The sequence below is a fragment of the Canis lupus genome, chromosome 28, assembly GCF_003254725.2.
Source record: "Canis lupus dingo isolate Sandy chromosome 28, ASM325472v2, whole genome shotgun sequence".
NCBI lineage: Eukaryota > Metazoa > Chordata > Mammalia > Carnivora > Canidae > Canis > Canis lupus.
In genome coordinates, this window is record NC_064270.1 from 40,384,457 (window position 1) to 40,409,664 (window position 25,208).

A 25,208-nucleotide genomic window follows, 5' to 3' on the forward strand; every position below is an offset into this window, starting at 1 on the left:
GCTGGGGGCCCCCACATGTCCGGGGGCAGGGCTGCCCCTCGTGCCCCTCCAGGCACCGCAGGGAGCAGAGTGACCGGGGTGACCACTCGGGCCAGAGCGGGGGCTGCTGAGGACGCCTCGCTCAAGCGCAAGTCCTTGACGGAGTCTGTCCTGCCCACGCCGCTGGCCTCCAGCGTGGAAGCCCGGGCCTTAAACCACTGCCCACTGCCCGCGGGCCGGGCTCAGAGCTGCCTCCTCCAGGAAGCCCTCCGCCTCACCTGCTCTCCCCTCCTGGGCCCCCCACGCTGGGCCTGCCCCCCCGCAGCAGGTGTCTTAGCCACGTGGGGCCTTCCTGCCAACCAGCCGAGCCCACGGTCCCCGGCACTCAGTGAAGGTCCTCGGGGGCGTGAGGGTGGCCGCCCATGGGACTCTGCAGGGCCGCCCGCTGTCACCCTGGGGTGCGGGCAGTTGCTCAGTGCCTCCCCACGGAGCCCCCCACAGGCTGTACTGGGGCCGCCCACCCCCTGCCCGCAGGGCTGCTGCTCCGACGCCCCGGGGGGTGGGCATCCGCTTCCCGGGCCCCTGATGCCTCATGGCTGCGGGGGTCAGGACTAGCGTGGCCCAGAGAGCCCCCCCACCCCGCCGGGCCCTGCTGCCCACCCCCCAACACACACTCACTTTTCTCTGTTAAAAATCACAAAGTCTTGCTGGATCGCATCAAGGCAGTCCTGAAGGTAGTCATTCTCCTGTTAGTCAGAAAAACATACCAATGAGCTCAGTGGATGCTCTGGGGCCCCCTCGCATCCCTCAGGTGGGGGCCTGAGCCTCCTGCACCCCATCGCCTGCACCTGTGGTTTTATTTGGAGACCTGCCTTTGGGCTGGAGACACTGCCCAGGCAAACAGGGCCTGGGGTTTGCACCTCCTAGGTGGGGTGACCCTTAGCCAGGGACCAGGGGATGCCCGCACGGAAGCCCAGCCCCTGCTCAGGGCGGACGCTGACCCGGGGGCCGTGTCTGCAGGACAAAATGTGGCCAGAGACCGCACATGGCTTGGCTCCCTCCACTCCGCGCTCCACGGCCGAGGCTGTGGGGGGCAGGGAGCTGGACCCCGGAGCCTAGGACGGCCTCCGGGGGGACACATGTGGGCACAGGAGCCCTGCCACGCGCTTGCCCCTTCCCGCCTGCAGGAGGGCCCTGCCCACGAAAGGAGAGCAGTGCGCGCTCGGGGCTGTTGCAGGTGGCACAGAGCAGCTCCCCGACGTCGGCCTGTACCCGCCCTCCGGCCTCCGATCGGTTCCGGTCACCAGCAGCACGGGGACCCCGGCCGTGCGCGACCTGCTGAGGTCACAAAGGCTCCACCTGCTGCAGGGGGACAGGCGGGGAGGGGGGGAGAGGTGGGGCATGCGGCCCCACGTGACCGTGACCGGGAGCTCGTTCCCTGGCCAGGGAGGGGTCCACTGTGCGGCAGGGTGGCTCCCGGGGCCGTGGAAGACGTGGCCCAGCCAAGATTCCAGAGCAGCAGGGGACGAATGCCCTGGGGGTTCAGTCTCAAGACAAGCTGGCAGCTGGAACGAGGTCAAAGAACCTCAGGCCCCTCGGGTGACCGTGTTCTCCGGGAGGACCCAAGGGACACCCCTGTCTGCGAGGCGCTAGGGGACGAGCTGGCGGGGGCTGGTGGGCGGCACTGCCCGTTCTCTGCAGGAGGACCACACCGGGGCGTCCACGGCGACGACCACAGGCTGGAACAGCCCGAGCCTGGACCAGACCGGGCGGGAGGAACCACCGCCACGGGCAGCAGGGCTGCAGTGACAAGCAGGTCACCCCGCGCCCCGGGGTCTAGTGGTGTCTGATGGGGCCACAGCGGTGCACGGCCCGGGCACGGGGCACACGCTGGTGAGGCCCAGGCACAGGGGCAGAGGCTGTCACCAGCCTCCCTGCTGGGAAGTCCCAGCCCTCCCCTGGCACACCTGGGGGATGGGGACGCCCGGCCTTAGGCCTGTGGATCCAGGGCCTGCACCCACGCCTGGCCACGCCTGCCCTACAGTGGGGGGACATCCGCAGCCCCACCCGGCGGCTCTTGCATCCCGCTGCCAGCGCTCGGCCTGGTCATGGCGCAGTCACGTGCAGCAGAGGCCCCGTGCCCTCCCCGGGCCCACGGGGACAGCTGTTACGGTGGAAAAGGCAGAGAAGCTCTGGGAACCGCAGCCCCTCCCAACAAAGCAGCCTGGATCCTAAATAAAACACAAACCTGCCCCGGGACTGGGACGGCAGTGACAAGTGCCACCATCCACACCGAGGGCGCAGGGACGCTGCTCCCCGTGACCTCACTCCGGCCCGGGGCTCGTGGCGGGCGGTGGGGACCCGGCACACGGAGCCCAGCGGCAGCTCCAGGCGCAGGCAGAGCCAGAGGCCTTCGGGGCACAGGCCGCGCGGAGCTCTGGTTCCACAGGGGCGGCCCCTCCGTGTCCCCGGGAGGACGAGGACCGGTCTGCGCTCACCCCGGGTGGACGGCGGCGTTGCCGTGGCCGTGGCCCCGGGCCGCGCTCACCCGCCCCTTCCCTGTCACGACGGAGCCAGAAAGCCTTGCTGGGCTGGACGTCCGGGTCGCGCGCCATGCTGGCGGCGTGATGCTAACGAGACGTGGCGGGCGGGACGTGGCACGTCCTCTGGATGTCCCGGGGACGCGCGTCCACGGTGGGGGACCTGGTGAACCGTGCCCGGCCCTGTGGGCTCCGCTTGCTCCCCGGGCCCCTCCCAGAAGCCCCTCACCCGGCGGGTCAGCGCCCGCGGAAGACACAAGGCGGGCTGGCGTGCGCGGCGCTGTCGTCTCCCGTGGCCGCCCAGAGGAGCCGCCGCCGCACAGACGGGCTTCTGGGCCACACCCGTGTCTGAGCATCGCCGGCCTTCCCGCGGGGAACACCGCACAGGCACCCACGCTCCCGGCCGCGAGGTGCGCGTCTGTGTGTCCGGCCGGCCCCGGGGTGCGCCCTTCCGACGCCCGCACCGGCACCACCCAGCCCTTGGCCAACACACGCACAGAGACGGGGGCCCCGAAAACCCACGTGCCCCCCGGCCCTTAGCTGGTGGCTGCTGGGGGCGGGAGGTGGACCCGGCTTCCTGGAGGCGGGGCCGACACGCCAGGGTCCCCGCGGGGTGGGGCTGAGGCCACCGCCCACGGGACTCCTCCTGACGCCCCCCCCCACGTATTCCCTGAATAATCCCTTCGGATGAATCCTCGCCTCCAGGCAGACGACTGCAGGGCTTCATCGGCAAGGCCGGCCCTTGGGGCATCAGACCCCGGGGGGGCCCCCAGGGCGACGGCAACCGAGCCAGGCTCCGCCCCAGCACTGCCAGGAACACACCCGCTGACCGGCCCACACCCGCTTCCCAGACTCGGGGCTCCCCCGAGGGCCAGGGCCCAGGGCCGCCAAGCAGCCTGAAGGGCACCGGGGTGCAGGGCTCTCGGGGCCTGATCACGGCACTTGGCACACGGCGCCGGGCGTCGGGACCGGGCCACGCTAGCCCGAGGACAGACGGACAGACGGGGACACGAATGAGCCCTTAGTCTCAGCCGATTAAGTGTTGAAGGTGACGCCAAGCCTCCGCCGCGAGAAGAGCCGTCTTCCCGACACACAGCGCGCGAGCGCGTCCGGGGCTGCGCAGGGCCTGACCCGAGCTCACGCTGCCGCGATGGTCAACCCAGGGAGACGGCGACACTTGGAAGAGACACGGAAGTAAACCTCGGAGGCCCTGGGTCGGGCGCTGGCCTCCCGGGAAGACGCGGGAAGCCCGAGCGCGGGGACCGGAGCGGACACGGGCTGCGCGTCATCGGGGCCACGCGTCCCGGAGGAGGAGAGCGGGCCCACGGCGACCCTCCCCGACGGGCGCTTGTCTCGGGAACGCACGCGGTCTCAGCACCGCGGAGGCCAGAGCAGGGGTGGGCGTGGCGCTCACCCCACCGCCCAGCGCCCAGGCCCCAAACTGGAAGTGGGGGGGCCGCACCTGCAGCTCCACCCATGCTGCGCCCCAGAATCCAGGCCCGCCGCGGGGAGGCCCCAAACCTGCACCCGCAGCACGGTGGGGGGGGTGCCCAGCTCCCGCCTGACGCCGGTACTGGGGAGCAGACACCGGGGCTCAGACGGGCCTGGGGGGCACCCATCGCTCTCAGTGCCACGGGTGTGACCCCCACACCTGCACCCCCAGGCGCTTCTGCGACAGGTGTACCTGGGGACAGGTGCAGGGTTGATCTCATGCTCATGAGACCTCCCCAGGGGCGCCCCCACCCGCCCGGGAGACACCGCGCGACCTGGAGAGGGGTCGCGGACACCATGACACCGTGTCCCCCCAGCTGGCATCCTAACTCCCAGGCCTGGGACACAGAGTCGGGCTAACAGAGGGTCCCCCCTGGGTCCCCGCAAGGGGCGACCCTGCAAGAGGAGGCACACAGGAGTGTGCACATGACCCCACACGTGACCCCGTGAGGCATCCCCAGGCCCGGGGGCAGCAGAGGCACTTCCTCCCCCTTGGGAGAAGGGAGCGCGGGGCCGGACGGGGGGTCGGGGGAGGAGACGCCGCGCGGGCCGCCCACTCACGGACTGAGAGCTGTCCCTGCTGCTGTCCCGGGACCTGTTCTTGGCCAGCCGCTTCTTCTTCTTGTGCAGGGGCCTGGACTCCAGGATCATCTCCTCCAGCTCGAAGGTGGGGTCGCAGTGAAGGCGGCCTTTCTGGAGGGGAGACAGGGAGCTGAGCCCCGCCCGCGGGTCGCCCCATGGCCCCCGCAGCCGCTGCCCGCCGCCTGCCAGGCTTACGTTGGGCACGAAGCCTGGCGTCACCTTTTTCTCGCTCAGATCCTGCCACAGCACGCCGGCCAGTGACGGGGCCGCCTGCATGTCCTGCAGGCTGGACACCCGGTGCTTGGGATCCACTGTGAGGAGCTGAAACGAGGCCCCCGTCAGACGGCGCCCGGGCCGGCACGACCCTGCTGCACAGGGCCGGCCACCTGCCCCCACCAGGGACCCCAGCGAGGTCCCGCTAGGAGGACCTCAAGGGCCAGGCAAGGAAAGGGGGCGCCGACCTCAGTCGTGCCATAATGAGGCCAAGGGGGCGGCCTGGTCTAACGGGCCCGGGACTTACCCCCTGGGCTCAGCCTCCGGGCTGACCCGTGTGACCGGGTCACGGAGGCTGGGTGTCCCCCCCGCCCGCGTGCCGTCCCTCCTCTTAGCCAGAAGGCAGCAGACCCTTTCCGAGGCTTGCCCAGGGCCTGAGTCCCCACTCCCCGTCCGGGCGTCCGGAGGCCACGGCCCCACTGGGGGAGAGCTCCGTCATGGACGCTGGGCCCGGGGCCTCCCAGGGACTGGGACGGGCCGTTAGCTGCTTGGCTATCGTTCCAGAGACGAAGGCCTCCAGCAGGGGTGAGGACACGCGGGGGAGGGCCCTGTGGGCCGGGAGCCGGGAGCCAGCCCGGCCTAGAGCGTTCAGCAGGCTCCTGACCCCGGAGGCCCCGGCGCACCAAGTGGGGGTCTCTGAGTGGGGAGCCGTGGCGCCAGCCCGGCCGGGCCCCGATGGAGGCACGCTGGTAGCAAGAGCTGGCCCGGGCCCCGTCCCCGCCAGGCTGCGCCCCCCACCGGGCCGCGGCAGCCACGTGCTCGGGCAGTGGGAGGCGGGGGCGGGGGCTGAGGTCTTCTCTGAGCCCCCCCGGGCCTGGTGGCCGCCCGACCCAGACAGAAGGACGGGGTAGAGGAGGCCGGAGCGAGCGGAGGCCGGCTGCCAGCCCACAGCGCCCGCCCCCGCCCCGGGGCGCCCAGGTTTGGGCATCTGTGGCGTGGGGGGGTGACCGTGGGGATTCGGTTAACCCAGGGCCACGTGGCTTCAGCTCACAGCCAGAGCTCAAGCCAGAGAGGCCACGGCCAGACGGGCTGTGAGCCCCGTCGGGGGGACACGGACACAGAGCGCAGGGCCCAGAGGCCTTCCTCGCACGGGGGGGCGGGGGCTCACCTTCCGCAGCAGGGCCACCATCTCCTTGGACCAGGTGGGGACGTACTGGACGCTCACCGTGCTGAACAGCTGCACCAGGGACTCCACGGCGTTGCTGGAGTGGATGTCGTAGGGCCTCTGGGGCGGGGGAGGCAGCGCTGCACCGGGTGCCTCAGCCCCACACCCGGAGGCACCCCCCCCCCATGCACAGCTCCCCGGAAGAGCCCGGGTCTGGGCCCTGCCTGCTGGAGGCCGGGAACTGGCCAGAAGACGCGGCCTGTGTGGCCGGGAAGGAAGCACCTTCCCCCAGAGGAGGGGCTGAGGGTGCCCCCCAGGAGGGATGTGGAGGGCGGGCAGGGCTGTGGCCGCTGGGGTGGGAATGCGGGGCCCCCCGCGGGGACCCCACAGGAAGGTCACTTCTCTGCTCTCTGCTCCGGAGGCCCCGGAGGCCCTGGAGCCCTCGGCGGCTTCCCTCCCGACCTGCTCAGCCCGCTCCCCCCGCCCGGCAGACGCCCCGAAGTGCACATCCAGGAGTGCGGGGCTGTCCCCGAGCACCCGGTGGGTGGGGCGGCCTCCTCCTTCCCGGCCCACCCCGCGGGCGCCCTGGGGACACAGCCGGCTCAGGTGCGGGCCAGCCCCCGGCCCCGGGGGCTCCGTACCCATCCTCGCAGCAGCTCGTAGGCCAGCACCCCCACCGACCACCAGTCCACCTCAAAGGAATAGCCGCTGCCACCGCTGACGAAGGACTGGAAGATCTCGGGCGCTGCGCAGGGAGGGGCGGGCAGCTGAGAACCGCGGGCGCACGGGCCCGGCGACGCCCCCCTGCGGACCCCTGGGGCCCCTCCTCCCCCGTGACCCCCCCGACCCCCGGGGGTCCCCCTCCCCTGGTGTGGGCAGTGGGGTCACACCGGCTTTCTCAGCAGCCCGCCCCGCCCCACACCGCCTGGGCCCCCAGGCCTGACCCCGCAGCAGGCGGCGGCCGCGGCTCACCCATGTACGGCTTGGTCCCCGCCAGCGCGGTGGCTCTCTCCCCGTCCTTTATGATGGTGGCGATGTTGAAGTCGGTCAGGTGCGCGTGTCCTACGAGAAGAGAAGACACTGCACGTGTCCCGAGGACCGGAGACGCGTGCCGCGGGCGGGGCGCACCCACGTCCAGCCTCCCGCGGCCTCGGCTCACCTTGCTCATCCAGCAGGATGTTGTCAGGCTTGACGTCCCTGTTGAGGAAGCAGGAAGCGGGGACATGGTCCGGGAGGCCCGGTCATCCCTCGTGGTCCCTGGCAGGGCGGGGGTCCCCCGAGGGCCCCTCCCCACTCAAGGCGGAGGCCCCAGAGACCCGCGTGGGCTTGAGAAGGTGCCACCCAGCAACATTCTGACGGAGCCAGGTGAAGGCAGCTACTCTGCTCCGGGGGTCGCGGCCGCCTCTCGCCCCCCACCTGCTGAGGCCAGACGGGAGAACGTGCTGGACACGCGGTGCCCGAGCCCCCTCGCCGGGACCTGCAGGCTGGCCCCTCCCCCAGAGCCCTGGGGCTGCGCAGGACTGACGATTTGGGTCCCTGCCGTCCGCCACCTGGCCTTGGGCCTACCTGGCCTCACCCGGAGGCGCTCAGTGACTGTTTAGTGCCTGAGCCGAGGCCACGTAACACAAACACACAGAGCCCATCTATTTGACTTGATAATACACCTGTTTACCTGTTGTTCTGCGGATACAACTTTATCCTAATCTCATCTGCTCTTGGCTAATGTTAAGTTTACTTCAGTTCCCCTGGAGCGCGGCAGATGAGCAGATGGACTCTGCCGGGGGCGGCAGGGATCAGAGGCTGGACAGACCAGGACCCCATCCTGGCCCACCTGGGGCTGCTCACACGGGATCCACCCCCCCGTGGACATCGGGTGCTCAGCTGTGGGGCACTGACTGGCCCAGGTGCCACACCTGGGGGCAGGTGTGTAGGCAAGGGGGGGCCAGAGCACGCAGGAGGCTGTCCGGGTTCTGCAGGAGTGTGGCCGCCTTGCAAGTGGACTGGCCCAGGCAGGCGCCCCACCGGCAGGTGTGCACACACCTGTGGATGATGTGCTGACTGCGCAGGTAGTCGAGGGCCAGCGCCATCTCGCAGATGTACAGCCTCACCGTGTCCTCGGAGAACTGGACGTTCTGCTGCAGGTGGTAGCGCAGGTCTCCGCCCAGAAGCAGGTCCACCACCATGAACATGTCCTCCTCATCCTGGAAGGAGTACCTATGGGTGCCAGGGGAGAACATGGCACATGCGTGCTAGGGAGCCGGGGTCACAGCTCCTGTCACACCCGATGACCCCCCCCCCCATCTAAGAGCCTGGGCACCCTCCTCGCCTCCCACGGTCACTCCCCGGGAGCAGGGCCCTGCCCAAGGCACTGACTCTACTGCTGCTCAGGAGCTGCTCTGAGCCAGGACCCTCAGGAAAGACAGAGCAGCCTGTCCCGATGGGAGGCAGCCCAGCGAGGGGCCGAGATGCAGGAGCGGCCAGTGGGGAGAGGACACAGCATGGCCTTTGGCCATTTCCCTGCTGCTCCTCTTCTCTAGAAAGGGATAAAAACATCTGCCGTGGAGGGGTGTTAAGGAATGGAGGCCACAAGGCAAAATGTTCGGGCAGTGCTGGGCAAGGGGCCGGCTTCCAGCAACAGTGGTGACGGGGATGGTGGTGATGGTGGTGATGGTGGTGGTGATGACGATGATAAAGAAAATGACAGTGATGATGATGAGGACGACGGCAGTAATGAAACAACAGTTTAAAGACCTCCTTCTGGGGATCCCTGGGTGGCGCAGCGGTTTGGCGCCTGCCTTCAGCCCAGGGTGTGATCCTGGAGACCCGGGATCGAATCCCACGTCAGGCTCCCTGCATGGAGCCTGCTGCTCCCTCTGCCTGTGTCTCTGCCTCTCTCTCTCTCTCTCTGTCTTTCATGAATGAATAAATTTTTTAAAATCTTTAAATAAAATAAAAATAAAAAAAAGACCTCCTTCCACTTAGTAACCTCTTGTGTGAGCTCTCAGAGGTAATGCTCATTGTTAAGCAACTGACTCTTTTAGGAATAACGTTACAAAGGATTTACTCTTTCATGTGGTGTTCCCCTTCCTGCCCACCAGAAGCCTCCCTGCCCCTCATCTCAGGAGCCGGTGGCCGGGGGAGTGGAATATGGGACCCGAGAGCAAAGAGACTCGGCCCGCCAGGCCCGAGGACCCGGAGGAGTGCTGGGGAGCAGTGGACGAGAGCAGGTGGCCTCCCACACTGGGAGGTGAGGCTGCAGCAGCCCGGACTGCCCGGCTCCCGGGCCGGTGGGGGCAGGTCAGCCCGGGGGGGGGGGTACTGGCTGCAGGATGACAGGGAGACGTTAACTCTAACGATGCCTCACATCCGGAGTCACCTATGTGGAGCGCTTTGCGGGTATAGATGCATCTGTAGTTTGCACTGGGGGCCGCTCTCACCCCTGTGTAGCATGGTGGAGGAGTCCACCGGGGGGGGGCTGGGGGCCACCAGGCAGAGGGACTGGGGGGACCTGAGGCCCCCAAGGTGGGAAATCCTGGGCCTTCCTTCTTGGCCAGCCCGTGCCAGTGCCATGGCTGAGGGTCAACCACAGAAGGCGCCTGCTCCCGTGAGGCTGCAAGCAGGCCCCGCTTCGGTGAGGCCGTTTCTCCCCCACCCACTGAACTACCACCCCGGGGGGCAGTCACCGCTGTTGAGGACGAGGGCTCTGACCCACCCTGGCCGTCGGGCGGAGGGGGCAGGTGTAAGGGGTGCTTGGCTGCCCCCAGTGTTAGAACCACAGTCCCAGGATGCTGAGCACACCCCATGGAGCTCAGGGACGGGGTGTGGCCCTGCCAGTCTGCTTGCGTGGGGCCTGGACAACCGGAGGGCCCTGGGGCCAGTGAGGGAGGCCAGGAGCCGCGTGCAGGGGTGAGGAGGAGGAGGAGGAGGCCTGGGCAGCCCCAGGCTCCACTGCCCTGCAGGCCTGGCTCAGCGCCTCGCTCCCTTCCCTCTACTCCCCGGGCAGGGCCCGTCCCCCAGCTCCTTCCTCCTGCACAACCAGGCAGGACCACGTCCCCCCGCGCAGAGCTGAGCTGCCGCTGTGAAGTGCCTCCCGCACCTGCGGCGGCTCCAGGTAAATGACCCAAGGGGGACCTTCAGCCCCGAGTGTGTCCCCTGGAGGAGCTGGCACCAGGTCACTCTCCACAATGCCCCATCCCACGCGTCTGTCCCCACGTGCTGGTTGGGCCGCCTCTTCCTCCGTGTTCGGCTAATGGACCCTCGGCTCATCCCGGGGATGTGTAAGTCTTCCTGAGGCGGCGCCACCAGGACCAGACACGTCTGTCACACGCCTCCCCAGCTGCCTGCACCGCTGTGCCCACCTCGGGCCCCTGGGAACGCCCCCCAGTCTGGGAGCCCATCAGGGAGCCCAGAGCCCAGGACGGGACGCTGTCAGGGAGGATTCAGGGAGGACCCTGCGTAGCAGGACCCCAGGGAGGAAGGAGGACGGTGATCTCGCTGCAGCTTATGGGGTCCTTCCTCTCCAGGGGTGGTCGTGGGGCCCACTGCATGGAGGAGCTCAGGCCCCAAAACCCTCCCCAAGGGCTTCAGTGCCAGAGACTCCAAGGGCCACAGGCCTCCTTTCTGGGGACGCCCGGCCTCCCTGTGCGTGGGCAGACCTGCACTCACACAGGGCGCCCCGCACACCCGGCAGCTCTGGCCCCGGGAACCGACGTGAGTGGCTGGGGAGGCGGGGACAGGTTGTGGGCGTCCCGGAGGCAAGGGAGGAGGGAACACGAGGGGGGCCTGGGCAGGAAGGGCGGCGGGTCACCCACCATAGGTTCACCAGGAAGACATGCTCGATCTCCTGCAGGATCTCCAGCTCCCGGAACACGTTGCGCACCTCGTCCCGCTCAATGCACTGCTGTTTGTTCATGTACTTCATGGCGTACATCTTCTCCGTGTCCCTCTTCTGCACGATGCACACCTGGAGGGCACAGGGAACTCAGCGTAGGTGCCAGCACGCCGGCCCCCCACCCTGGCCGCGCAGACGTGACTCGGAAAGGACTGCAAGGCCTGGTGCAAGGCGCCTTCGTAAGCAGGCAGGACCCAGCCAAGAGCATGGCGCAGGGGCCCAGGCCCCTCAGCCGCGATGACCTGGCACCCCTTCCCGGGGCTCGGAGCAGCAGCTGACTGGGAGGGCTGCTGGGGGGCAGAGGAAGACCCCTCAGCCAGAGCCCTGCACCCGGGAAGGCCCCGTGTGTGAGAGCTGCTGTCCTCAACAACCCCGGGCCACCGTCCCCTTCGCAACGGGGCCCCTCCGGTGATAACAGGGTCCCTGCTCGGCGCTTCCATGCCAATCCCCTGGGCACCACCCTGCAACGTCCATTAGCGATGCCGGTGGTGCTCACGCTAGTTTTTCAAAATAGTTGGCTAAAAGACTCAAAATTCATACTTGGAATTCTGCAAGAAAATATGATATTCAATACAAATCTCACCAATATGCATAGAAGTCTGGTTTGGCTAAAAGAGCTCAGAGGGGGCCGCCTGGAGGGCTCAGCTGGCTAAGCGTCTGCGTCAGGCTGGAGGGACACACACGCACAGAAGCAGCGCAGACCCGGCTGGGGCAGGCCCCAGGGGCCGACAGGCATCGCTCGCGACCAAGGACACAGGTCTCCGAAAGGAAGTGGGGTGGGGGTGAAGGTGGAAGATTCTGGAACACGAGGTGCGTGGGAGACAGTCCCGGGGGCCTGGGCTCGACCAGAGTCTCAATGAGCATCGGAGTCTGGGCCAAACCCGCGGATGCAGCTCTGCTGGGTGAAGCCCACGTCCCCGCACCCGCGGACGCGTCCGAAGAAATGAAGGTGATTTCCCAGAAGACGTTCATCGCAGCCGAGCAAACGGCTCTTAACAGGTTCCAAGCAACCGTGACATCCCACAGAGGCTTCCAACGCGGGAGGCAGGGAAACCCCATGACGCCGATGCGGGGTGCGGTCTGTGCGCAGAACCTGCGGGGAGCGACCGTCCTCGCGGCCCCGCGCACCTGAAGCGGCTCCGAAGGGCTCGCGGTCGCTGGGGGCTGGGAGGCGGGGGCGCCGGTCCCTCCTGCCCGTCTGCGGGGAGCTCAGCGCAGGGTCGGGGGCCTGGGGGGGACACGGAGTCCAGCCAAGCGGGCTCTGCCCTCAGGCTCATAAAATGGGTGAATGATGTCAAGTCCGTCAAGACAGGTGCACCTTTAGTTTCAGACTTTCCACCTAGAAGGACTGTCAAGGGAGCTCTCATCCTAAACAACGTCCTGGGGGAGCCCCTGCGAGGGGTGAACCCACCAGGGGCCACGGAGCATGTCTCTGCTCCTAGAGCCGCCTCAGTAAGACGGAGACGAGGGTGAGGCTCAGGCCCGTGGTAAACCTGCCCTGACCTGTGCCCCGACCTGGACCCGTGCCCCGACTCCATGCCCCCCACCCTGTGCCCCCCACCCTGTGCCCCCGACCCTGTGCCCCCCACCTTGTGTCCGCCACCCTGTGCCCCCACCCTGTGCTCCCTGATCCTGTGCCCCCAACTCTGTGTCCCCGACCCTGTGCGACCCCAACCCTGTGTCCCCGACCCCGCGCTCCCCCACAAAGTGCACCTGACCCCGTGCCCCCGACCCTGGTGCTGGAGGTGGTGCAGGCTGGGTGCACGGCCCGGCTCCCTGTGACCAGGCCCCCTCACGCCCCCCCTCATTTGGGCCCCCACCACGAAAAGGTGGTTAAGGAGAAAAAGGGAAAAGAAGAACTTAAAAATGATCCCAAATCCCTGAAAATAGGAAAATACGTCCCAAACTCCTTGAAGAAAATGCAGGTTCCTTCTGAGGGCGCGCTCACTGCCACGCAAACCTCGGGGGAGACTGGACTCCTGAAGGAGCGATGGGAACCCGGACAAGGGACACCCCTGAGGAGCGCTTCCCACAGGGACCCATAGACGGTGCTGGGGGGACACGGGACAGGGGACCTCACGTCCCAGGGACGCACTCTGCTCCTGCTGCCCTCCCCCCGCCCCCGCCTCCAAGGGGCTGCCTGCGCTCAGCGCTGCTCCCTGGGCCCGGGAAACGGGTGTTGCATAAGGTATTTGTGAATCTCCCAGAAACACGGACCTGAATTGTGCGTGTCCCAAGTCCTCTGACGGAGGATCGTCCTCGGGAGACACGAGCTGGTCTAAGTTCGCTGCTTAGTTAGAACGGGGAGTCCTCAGAGTCGTCCACACGGACCGTAATGCCCACAGACAGCTTTCTCCCCAGGTTTACTAGTCAAATAAGCTCATTTTATCTCCATGCTCCCAAATGCACCAAAAAAAAAAAAAAATGACTTAAGATGACGGGTAGCTGTTTAATGTCTCATGAAATTTTTGGAAGTGATCCAAGCATAATTGTTTAAAAAAAAACACACCCAAATTCAATAGATAAAAGTAGGAAGAGACTTGGGTCTGTTACGAGACCTGCATTTGCCACATTAAGAAAAACTGTGCTATGAAAAAAAGCCAGATCTCTAAAAATTCTGAAATGGCATATTCATGAAAAAAGGTCATAAAAGGTTTTTTTTTTTTTTAATACCTTTTGAGTAATCTACCTAGAGAACAAAGATTCTGTGACTTAGCAAAATAATTTCCCGTGTTTCACATTGTCTTGATCAGGTCTTAGATTACTTTAAAAACAGAGCTTTTTCAGTATTCAAAGAACAAAGTATTTTTTTCCCCCTCAAGTACATTGCTTCCTAAATCTTTGTTCCTTTGGTTAAATATATTGTATAAAAGCGTTGTGATCTGCAATCTTATTTAATCGAGTGTTTTATTTATTTATTATTATTATTTTTTAATCGAGTGTTTTAAACCTTCTGACATGTTTTACAAACTTCCCCAAGTCAAATTTAATATAGTCTTTTTGACCTCAAACGAACTCTGGGGTTTTCAGAGGGTCCTGGGGTGGGGGTGGGGGGTAAGATTTGTCATTTCTCATTATAAAAATACAGAAGTTAAACTAATCAGGCTTCTCTGACACGTGACGTTTCAGGGGAAACGGTGAAGTTACAAGTTGGCTAAATCTTCTTTACGCTGCACCGGCACGGCCCGCACACAGGCTACTGACACGCGTATTTCGGAAATCGTGTAAAATGGCCAGAAGCGTCAACATCCTTAGTGTCCGCAGAATCAGCGGTCATGCTGACGATGGTCATAAAATGCCACGTGCCACAGAAATAACCAAATTTCCTTGTCAGCTGCGTCATTTTTGCAATAAACTCTCACCGGCTCTAGCTGTTTCGGTCTTCGCCCCTCGGAGCCGGCGACTGTCGCCCTCCCACACTTCGCTGAAATGTCTTCGGAGCCAGGGGACAAGTGAGCTCATCCTCGGCCGCCCACGGGCAGGGGAGCGCTTCCACGGGGACCTGGAGAGGTGTCTGGGTCGCTGAAATCGCATCGCGGAGCCAGACCAGACCTTCCAACACTGAGGGAGAAGCCGACGGCTTCGATCGCGTGGCACTGGGTGACCTCGTGGGTAAGACCCACTCCTGCCGCCTTGGGCTGGGAGCACTGCTGGCTCTTCGCCGCTTGGGTTTCCGGACGTAAGACACCCCGTGTGCCTCGGACGGCCGCTGAGCAGGGAGCCCGCGGCCCAAGGATGTGCCAGCCGGGTGCCCGCGCTCGGGGCTCCGGGCCCTGCAGACAAGGGAAGGCCCCTTCCCGGCGGGCCCGGAATCACAGGAGACCGTGCGCCCCTGGCAAGACAGGGGTCCACCCCGACATGAAGGTCCTGATGCCCAGCCCGAGACGAGTTCCCGACCCGGCGTCTGGGCCTCAAGGGGCCGCATCTGATCTGAGATCCCGAGTGAGGGCTCCAGCGAAGCAGGCTGCGCCCAGCCCCGGCCTGCCCGCCCCAGCCCCCGCCTGCCTCGGCCGCCCGCCGCCCGCCGCCCCTCCTCGGAGAGCCCAGCCTCCCGCTCCCCTCGTCCCCCAACCCAGGCCGCCTGACCACGCCACTCTGGGAGGCCCGAGGGCTGCGGGGCGCCAGGATTCCCGCGGAGGCAGTGGGGAGCACAGAAGGGCTGGAGGCCCCGGCAGGTGGAAAGGCTCCGCTTCGGCCCCTGACCAGAGAGCTCGGGGGTGCAGGGTCTGCGGCTGCGGACGGGCACCAGCACCCGAGCCCCCTCGCTCCCCCAGAACCCCCAGCACCCCCAGTCCCCTAGTCCCCCAGACCCCACAGCCCCTGCCAGCCCTGCCAGCTCCCCCCAGTCCCCCAGGCCCCCCAGGTCCCCCAGCCCCCACAGTCCCCCTAGTCCCCCAGCTCCCATAGCCAGCCAGTGCCCCAGTCCTCCCAGAGAGCTGGGGGGCACGGGGTCTGCGGCTGCGGACGGGCACCAGCACCCAAGCCTCCTGGCTCTCCCAGAACCCCCAGCAACCCTCCAGCCCCCCCAGCCCCATCAGCCCCATCAGCCCCCCAGCCCCTCAGCCCCCCCAGCTCCCCCCAGCCCTCCAGCCCCACCAGCCCCATCAGCCCCCCAGCCTCTCAGCGCCCCCAGCTCCCACAGCCCCCCAGCTCCCTCCCAGCCTCCCCAGCCCGCCGCTTAGGCTGCGCGTGTACACGGGGAAGTAGAAGTGCTTCAGCCTCTTAGGACTCGGCCCCCCCAGGCTGGAAGCAGGCTGTCCACCCCGCCGGTTCCCCCAGCGCCCTGCTCGGCTTCCTGAGCCGCTTCCCCCAATCTCGAGGTGAAGCAGGGACGGGAACGAGGTCTGTGACCCGGCGCCAGGGCGGCTGGGGTTCCGCGGGCGGGAGGGGGCACCCAGGGGCGGCCCAGGAGCGGTGCTGGGTGACGCGTGGTGGCTGCCATTTGGATTCGACGCTGTGGGCGTGTTTGGCAGATTTAGTGATTCACCCCAAGCTCTGTTCCTTCCCAAGTAATTTCTGTTCCCCAGAAAGCAAATGCCTGACAGCAGGTACTTAAAGCCTCCAGGTTATAAGGCAAGTGTCTCCTGGGCCCCCTGGGGAGTGTCTGGAGCCTGGGAGGGCAGGCGGGCGCCCTCGGAGGGAGGGGAGATCAGGGGCCACGGCACCGCCTCCCCCCGCTATCCGGCCGCCGTGGGGCCGCCCTCCAGGGCCCCGGGAGCTGGGGGCGCTGTCTCCCAGGCCGGGCGGCCAGTCCACGCAGTGGGCCGCAGTGGGCGTGCGGGAGGTGGAGGCAGCGGACCTGCGCGCCCCGAGCCCCGGGGTCCGACGTCCCTCAGCCCCACCCCTCGTCCCGCTCACCATTTGCTGCGCTGCCCGGCCCCGGCCGCTCTTCCAGCAGCCCCTTAGCCCCGGGATTCAGGGATTTGTCTGCTGGATGCCCCGCCAGCGAGTGAGCAGGACTGGCTCACGGTCATGAGTATTTTAGTAGACGTTTGAAGCAGGAGGGTCCCAGTGCCACCCAGAGGAGCCTCCTTCCAGGCAGAAGGACCAGGGCCCCAGGATGCTCAGCGAGCCAACCGCGGGGTGACGTGTGCACACGGCCCCCCGCCCCGCCCGCCACAGGCCGTCAAGCAGGCCCTGCACACCGGGGTCGGGTGGGGTTCACATCCATTGGCTCATCCCATCCCTCCAGTGAGCCCAGGGCAGGTCCGCCACGGCCCCGCCACATGGAGGAGGACTGTGGATGAGGAGGCGGGATGAGAGAGCGGCGGCCCCGAAGCCCCCATCCCGGCCAGCAACGGAGCCCGGGGTTGGGGCCAGAACCACGAGACACGAGACACGACACCGCCTCGGCTGCCAGACGACGCGCTTCTCCTCTGGATTTGACAGAGTCGGGTAAGCGTCAGCCCCGGGGAGCGAGCGAGCACACGCGTGGGCGGGCAGGTGGCGGCTCCAGGCCCTGACACCAGCGACCAGCGACTGCGCCTCACCGGCCCGCGGGCCTCCCCACGCGGTTCTCAGCGCAGCGGGAACACCACCGGCGCGGTTCACTGTGGTTCTGGTTCTTTGCTGTGTTGTGTCTGCCTCTTCCTGGAGCCCACGAGTCGGTCATTTGGGAAGACGCTCAAGCACAAGCGGGCAGCAAAAGTCCCTCAGCAGGAGAGCAAGGAGTGAGTTTGCCCATCGGGCACGGGAGCTTCCTCGGGGAACGTGGTCCTGGGGCAGGACAGACGGCAGGCCGCGGGAAACGAGGAGAAAATCCAGGAACAGGCCCAGCAGGCGAGGATGTATCCTAAAGGCCGCATCTCAAATTCGTGGGAAGATGCACTTTTTAACAAGCGATGTTGGGATCACTGAACGGCTTGACAATAAAAAGGTATAACTGGATCCATCGACGACAGTGACAAGCCAGGACAGACCGCGGGCGCACGAGTTCTAACCTGAGAGCTGACACGCCGATGTGATCACAGAGAACGCGACGGGGGCCTCCGTGACCCGAGGCCGGATGACAGTCCTGTGACATGACACCCCCGGCGACAAGGGCAAAGATCGATAACCAAGACACTACACGCAAAAAGTATTTTACGTGGAAAAAAACACCTAAAGACAACCCAGCGGAAGATATTTGCAATTTATATCAGAAACAAGACGTTAGAATCCTGGGTTCCTAACGAGCCTCTAAAAATAAAAAATTAAAAGCCCCCAGAAAAACAGGCAGAGGATGTGCAAACGGCCTCCTAACACGTAACATGATGCACCCACCCCCTTGCTCAGCGCAGGAGGTAGAGGGAGGCTCCCCGAGACGCCGGGGCTCGTCGGGCCGGTGCGAGTCCAAATTCTGGCAGGAGCTGTGGAGGCCAACGGAGTCGGGGCCGGCCCGGGCGGCTGCGTCCAGCCACTCACTCACGGGAGCGTTTACTCAGCTTCCGGCCCCCGCGTCCACGCCCGGGAACTAAGCCAAGGTCACGCGGGCAGAGCTACGCGGAGGCTCATGTGCAAACGTGTAGAAACCTGGTGAGTGAAGGGGCGAAGCACGAAGGCGGGGCCGGCGGCTCAGGGACCTGAGCGCTGACCTCGGACGCAGGTCGTGCGGACGGGTCACAGAGACACGCATGGATGTACACACCCAACTATTCCCAATGGGATAGTTACAGGAGGAAGAGGAAACGGGGTGACGAGCAGGAGAGGCCCCTCCTTCCTGAGCGACCACTTGACAGATTTCCACCCGGCCCCACGCCAGTCACCTCCACGAGCATTACAGTCAATGCAAAGGGAAATCTGTAAAAATTGGGAGCAAAATAAACTATAAAACTAGGTGTGTATCCAGGAGGCGGGACCCTCATCACAGGAACGACGTCAAGGGACCCAGAGGGGATGCCCCACGGCTCTGGACACGACAAGGCCTGTCGGGAGTGGCCAAGTGCAGGAACAGCAAGCAGCCCAAGTGCCCAGACTGTGGCTTGTAGGTGTCACCTCCGCCGGGAGGAGCGGGGGGTCCCACGGGGAAACCGAGGCCGTGCCCCTCGGGGCTTGAGCGTCACGTCACAGCTGCAAACAATGACACCCCCCAGGACAGCGACTGCGTCGAGAGGGCCCAGGAACCAGCGCGATGCGGCCAACGGGGGGTCGGGGCCACCGAGGATGGAGGACAGCGGAAGTGTCTTCACCGCGGTCGCAGCCTGGCGAGGGAACTGCTTTGCGAGCCGCGGGAGGACGGCAGGGAGTCAGCTGCCCGGCGAGGGGAGCGAGGCCCGGATCCTCCCCCAGCTGCCCTCCGCCCACGCAGACAAGATCCGCTAGTCCTAGAGGAAGGTCACGTGGCGGAACTGGCACCAAACTGCTTGGCATGTGAGCCTCACGGCGCATCAGGGGAGCGGCGTCCTCACCGGCCGCCCAATTCCAACGGGGACCGTGGCCGCGGCTCGTGGAACCCCTTCCACCCCGCAGGTCTACACCACGGCCGGCTCGCACGAGGGCAGGGCAGGTGGGGCCCGTCTGCAACCAACACATCACGACTGGACGGTCAGTGGAGGACGGACACGCAGGGAGAAGGGGCAGGGGCCAGCTGGACGGTGCCGGACTGACCGCACCAGGCTCCCTTCTGAGCCCCCGTGTAAATCGTCACCGTCACAACCACCAGACATCTGTGAGTCCGTGGGCAGGTGTGTGTCCCACCAGGTACCTGCTGCACGAACCATCCGCGCCCACGACCCCGGGGGGGGTTGGTACCAGCTCTGTGGGAGCACACTCGGAAACGTTTGCAGGTACCACGGGCGCCTTGGGGGTGCAGGTCAGCCCCCCCCATGTGGGCAGCGGCGGAGACACGGTGGCCGACCACTGGGAACGGGTGTTTATGCCTGAAGTTTCCCAACATTAAACGTGAAAGAAGACGCGAGGCCACCCCCCCAAGTGTGGAGCCTGGGGGGCCTGCAGCAGCCCTGCGGCCCCCGGGAACCGCTGAGGGCCCAGCTCAGCGCCAGTGCTTGGGGTGCCTGGAGGGGGGATCCTGGGGGCTGAGGGTGTGCTGAGAACCGACAGGCTGGCGGATACCCTGGCTGGAGATGGACCCTCGGGGCTCCCAGGGCAGCACCCCCGCCCCCAGCCCTGAAGGCCGCCTCCGGCCGCGCAGAGGAAGCCTCCTTCTCAGCTGGGACACTTATGGGGGCTGTGGGCCCCCCCTCGGCCGTCCGCTCAACACCAACGCCCAACGCCGTCCAGGGGCTAGAACGAGCCAGTGGGTGTGGGCGTGCTCCTTGGGAATCACTCCCTAGGGAGACGGCTATCTAGAGGCACAGAAGCAAAGCCCGGGGACCCAGTGACCAACCCAGTGAGGTCACGCAGCGCCCTGGGCCACTTCGGAGCTGGTGATGAGCCGTCTGCCAGCCGCTGCTCCGGGAGGCTGTCACCCTGGGCGTCCTTGGGCCTGCACGTCCGCAGGAGACGGTGACCGCTGGGGGAGCGCCCGGCACCTGTGGGTCCCATCTCGCTTTGGCCCCCCGCCTGGCGGCGTCCAGGGCAGACCCCTCCCCCACTGGGCTCCCCGTGGTGGGTCGGGGGGGGCGCTGTGCCCTCAGCCCTGCCCTGGCTGCTGCTGTCCAGCCTCTTGTAGCCAGGCGCTGACCTCCCCCTGAGGCATGCACGTGCCCCTTTGGCTCTCCGGCCAGCGTCTTGTGCCCCCAAACCTTCGCTGTGGGAGCCCCCACCGCCCCCGCCCAGCAGGGCCCCTTCTGTGACAGGGGATGGACACGGGTCAGCTGGGTAGAGGCCCCCATGTGACTGCTGGCTCTGTGGCCAAATGCCTCCCATCAGGGCGGCCCAAGGAGGAGCTGCGTGCGAGGTCGCTCGTGCAATCAAAACGTGAACGTGAGCCGGCGGGGGGCGGGGCAGCAGCGCAGGGAGCCCAGGTGCGGGGCCAGGCAAGAGCTTGAGCCGCTGGCTTCCCCGAGGGGGGGGGGCCCCCATGTCGGGTGCTCAGGGCTGGAGCACAAGCACGCCCGGGACCCCGGGGCCAGACGGAGGCCACGCTCAGGGTCCTCGAGGCCTCAGGGCCCTCGGGGCACGTCTGCACCTCCTCTCCCGGGGGTGAGATGCTCTGCTGAGTGGCCGGACCCGCCATGTTCCTCTGTCTGTCCGTCCGTCCGTGCGGGACACTCGGGTCCCCGCCCCCTCTGGGCGCCTGTGAGCGTGATGCAGCCCTGCCCCGTCCTGCGGGGCCCGGCAGTGGGATGGACAGACCGTACGGTACCTTGTGATGTTTTAATGGCACAGTTTTAATTAAAAAAAAAAAATCTCTTCTGTTCATTGGGCTATCCATGATTTCAACTTCTTCTATCATCAGCTTGGATGATTTTCTACTTTGCTTGGCCTCATTTGGGGCTTTGCTGATTTGGGCCGTTGTGTGTGCGAGTGTATCTGTGAGTGTGCGAGTGTGAGTGCACAGACTCGAGCGCCGGCTTCTCTGGGATGGGATGAGGCTCTTCACCACCGTGGGTCCTGGTGGCACCTGTGTGGCTCTGAGGGTGGAGCCCTGTGGGCTTGGGCACATGCGGAGACAAGTGGCCCTGCCCAAGGGTGGCCGGTGCCAGGCCGCTGGCTCCCACAGACACCCCTGGACACGCGGAGTCCTCGTGCCGCTGCTAGGCTGCCTTCAGCAGTGCTTCCTGAGGTTCCCCAAGGCGGGCGGCGTGGTCGGGTCACACCTGAGCACGCGATGGGAACAGAGTGCATGGACCTGGATTTCTAGACCCAGAGTCAGATCCGGTGCCCGGGCGTCTCAGGGGAGGACGCCGTACACAGGCTCTGGCGCAGCTGCGGGCGGCTGGTCACTTACGTCCTGAGGTGTGGCCGCAGCCGTCGCTGGGCGTCCCCGCACACGGGGCCCACCAGGGAAGACGCACGGCCCCCAGCCCCAGGCCCGCACTTCCCACACTGGCCCCCACCTCCCCACTCCCGCCTCCTCTCCGGGGTCCACGTGAGGATCCGCTGGTCGCAGTGGGGTCACGAGGCTGCTCAGGGCTGTCGGGGTCTGTGGCAAGGCGCGCTGTACTCCATCACCCCGGTCCTTTCCCCGTGAACTGGAGAGATGCAAGACAGGCTGGTCCGGGCACTTCATCCCCGGCAGCTGGCCGGTGCTCTCCTTGTCTCCACAGATAAGCCCCCGAGAGCTGGACCTGGGGGAAGGGGGGTCCCCAGGCTGCACAGCTGCGTAGGAGCCCCCATCCCTGCTGGGTTTCACAGCAGCGCCCTGACTCAGACCCCACGGCCTCCTGAAGGGTCCGGGCCGGCTAGTGGATGGAAGGGAACACGCCTGCCCACCTGCAAGTTGGCAGCAGCAGGCATGCCCAGAAGCCTCTGTGGGAGCTCCAGCCCCGCCTTTCTGTAGGCCCAGAGGCGAAGAGGGTGCCCTGGGGGGCAGGGCATGCAGGGCAGGGGTGGGAGGCCTGGCCAGTGACCAGCAGAGACCCACCCAGCGTCAAATGGGGCCACTGAGGCCAAGAGGAGCTGAGGTGGAGGATCAGGGTCAGGATGGTCCCACTCTATCACCAAATAGTGCCCCCTATGCAAAAGCCACTCACGTCTCTGAAAATGCACGTGGGTCAGGGGACTCTGGACCCACAGGGGGACACTGCGGCCCCAAGGCTCAGGCCTTTGCTTCCTCCAGGGCTGTGACCTTCTATTGCCTCGACCTTCACTTCCTGATGCTCTGGCAGCCTGAGCCGGTGCCCACCTGGGGAGGTTCTGCAGACCCCAGTCCCCAGGGGAGACCCCGCCTCTGCCCCGTGGACAGCATCCCCTGGGGCCTGGATCTTCCAGCAGGAAGGACATTCAGGTGGCAAAGCCGGATCGATCCCCACCCTCCGCAGCACTGCCCCCTGCCGGGCCGGGCGCATGGGCCACAGCCAGTGACACTCAGGTCCTCGGGCCACATGGGCCACAGTGGCCGTGGGAACACAGGGGTCAGCAGGGGCTGGGGGGTGGGGGGCACGGGGTGCGAAGGTGACAGACGTCACAGTTCCTAATAAATTGGAAAGCCAGAGAATAGAATCTGCTATTCACAATAACAAACCGCTAACGTGCACGACAGTTCGAGTAGTAACTATAACGACGATAGACAATACACAGAACACATTAAGGAGTAATATGAAAATATAATATTTAAGCAAAATAGTACTAGGTCTCTAGTTGGGTAAGATGTCAAGTCTCTCTTAATCTCTAAGTGTGATTCCTACCCAAACTTCGTGAGTTTATTCTGGTCTTGACAACATTTATTGAAAGTTCAAGTGAAAAAATAAACATGAGGACAGCCAGCAGCTTGGAAGGGCGTGGGGGGCGCGGGGGCAGGACGGGGGTGGTTGGTGGCCGGTGGCGCGGTGGGGGGGCGCAGCAGGCTTGCCCCACGCAGGGCGCAATTCCAGGTGCTAAAGGATTCCTCTCCCCTCTCCCTCCCTACACTGTCGGCTCGGTTCTGGCGGTGACCGCGCTCGTGGGGAGGCTCCTGGTCCTACAAGGGCGCAAAGAGCTGAGGCCCACAGGGCGGCCGGGGACAGGGAGGGTGCAGGGAGGGGGCACTTGGGGACAGGGAGGGGGCAGCTGGGGACAGGGAGAGGGTGCCTGGGGACAAGGAGGGAGCAGCTGGGAACAGGAAGGGGGTAGGGAGAGGGAGCAGCCGGGCAGGGAGGAGGTCCGGGGAGCAGGGAGGGGGCGGGGAGGAGGTCCGGGGGCAGGGAGGAGGGGGGGGCGGGGAGGAGGGGGGGCGGGGAGGAGGTCGGGGGAGCAGGGAGGGGGCGGGGAGGAGGTCCGGGGGCAGAGAGGAGGGGGGCAGGGAGGAGGGGGGGGCAGGGAGGAGGTGGGGGGGCAGGGAGGAGGTGGGGGGGCAGGGAGGAGGTGGGGGGGCGGGGAGGGGCGGCCGGGGGCAGGGAGGAGGCCCGGGGTCCCGCAGCTCCCCCCGCCTTGGGCGGAGTGCCCGGCCCCGCCTCTCACGGCGCCCGCCGGAGGGCACAGCGGGGAAGCCGGGTCGCGCCCCCCCCCGCCCCCGGGCCCCGCAGGAGGGCAGAGGACGGCGCGGACCCGGGGGAACCTCCGCAGCCGCGGTGAGCCCCGCCCCGCCCGCCCCGACTACGTGACCCGCCCGGGCCAATCAGAGTGCGGCACCCCGCGTGATTGGCGGGGGGCGGGAGCCCGCGGTCGCCCCCAGCCAATCAGAGGGCGGCGCGCGGGCGGGGGCGGGGCCGCCCGGGCTGGTGACGCAGCCCCGGGATCCCGGGCCGCCCCCGCCCCCTCCCCTCCCCTCCCCTCCCCCTCCCCTCCCCCCGGGGCGTGGGCAGCAGGTGCGGGACGTCCTGGGCCCCGAGCTGCGCACCGACAGGTGATCACAAGGGCTTGGGTACTTGCATCACAATAAAAAACAATTAGGAAAAGAAAAAACCAACCAGTAAGCAGCCTTCACGCCCAAGGACCAGAACCGCTTCCAGGCGCTGCTGCCCCTGGGGTGAGCGGCCACTTGGTCAACAGCCGGCGCCGGCACAGGGGCCACTCGGCCCCTCCGGAGGTGGGGGCGTCCGTGGGCTCCGGCTGCACACGGCCCCCTGACCGAGCGGCCTTCACGGCCATTCTCCCGAAGCCAGCCTTCCCCGCGCCCGCGCCCGCGCCCGCACCCGCTCCTGCAGAGGCCGTGGGGAGAGGCTCCCTGGGCTCGGCCCCACGCTCGGGAGCGGGCTCTCTGCAGTCCTGCCGAGCTTCCAGATCCTCCTTGTCCCCCAGGGGTCCCCGCCCCAGCCACCGAGGACAGCCCGAAGGACCAGAGCCCAGGTCTGTGGCAGGCCCTTGGCGTCTCCACATTCCAGACACGGTCCAGCGCGGGGCGCCCTGCAGGCCTAATTAGGCGGCCTCGTTAGGGAGCAGTCACAGGCAGCCTGCATCCAGGATAAAGTCCCAGCAGGACCTGACGGCCCCCCCCACCGCTGTGCGCAGCTCTGCTTCTGGGACCCTGTGGCCAGCTGGCTTTTTAAAGCTAAGAACTGGTCAGAGGAGCCAGAACCCTGGAGTTCTGCAGACGTTGGGGGGGGGGGGCGCAGGGGGGCATCAGGAGCAAGAGGGGGACGGTGGGGATGGGGAGGAGGCAGGGGACAGTGAAGTGTCTGCCCCAGCTCAGCCCCAGCACTGCTCCTCGGCCTGTTTCCGACTGTCTGGGTGGCGTCCCTGGCTGCCCATCCAAGCCACTCCTCCTGAAGCCCAGACAGGGCTGGTGCCCTCCAGTGCTGACCCGAACCCTAAGCCCCACCCTCTCTGCCCCAGACCTTGCCCACACCCTCTGTGGCCCTAGGGACAGAATTCACCCTCAGCCCGGACAGGCAGGGAGGGCAACTCGCAGATGCTAACAATACTCTCCTTAACAAAAGGGTGCTTGAAGGAGTTCTTGCAAAGGCGCTAATTGCTCTGGTTTAGAATGTCCCCAAGCCTCAGGGGAGCTGAGGCACGGTGTCCCAGCATCCCAGCATCCTGACAGCTGTAGGGAGCGGGAGCAAAGCACCCCCCCCCCCCTCCAGCCTCTTCTCTGCTCAGGAGAAACTCTCCACTCAGAAGTGATCCATCTCCAGCTGACCCCTCAAGGCAGCGCCCCGGAGCTAATTTTAACCTCCTCAGAGTGCTGGTTAAGCCTCTTTGAGTTATAATTACCCCCAGTCTCTAGACACTACAAGGCAGCAATCAGGAAGTTAGATGTGGACAGGAGAGACAGAAGGAGCGGGACGGTCCGGAGCAGCGCGGTGCCGGGGACCGATGAGGACACACGCACGCTCAGCTGCACCGCGGCCCTGCCACCCACATGCACCAGGGGCAGCCTGGCCTC

General features: G+C 66.1%; 1 protein-coding gene across 2 annotated transcripts in view; it reads right to left on the reverse strand.

Moving 5' to 3' along the window:
• Positions 1-25,208, reverse strand: part of STK32C (serine/threonine kinase 32C) — a 64,580-nt gene that overhangs the window by 647 nt on the left and 38,725 nt on the right. For both annotated transcript variants that reach the window (XM_025467697.3, XM_025467698.3), the window contains exons 3-11: positions 10,782-10,933; positions 8,011-8,184; positions 7,130-7,167; positions 6,943-7,032; positions 6,612-6,715; positions 5,974-6,090; positions 4,788-4,913; positions 4,572-4,703; positions 658-725 (exon numbers count right to left, since the gene is read on the reverse strand). In XM_025467697.3, coding sequence (XP_025323482.1) covers positions 658-725; positions 4,572-4,703; positions 4,788-4,913; positions 5,974-6,090; positions 6,612-6,715; positions 6,943-7,032; positions 7,130-7,167; positions 8,011-8,184; positions 10,782-10,933 — 1,001 coding nt within the window. The remainder of the gene's footprint in view (positions 1-657; positions 726-4,571; positions 4,704-4,787; positions 4,914-5,973; positions 6,091-6,611; positions 6,716-6,942; positions 7,033-7,129; positions 7,168-8,010; positions 8,185-10,781; positions 10,934-25,208) is intronic.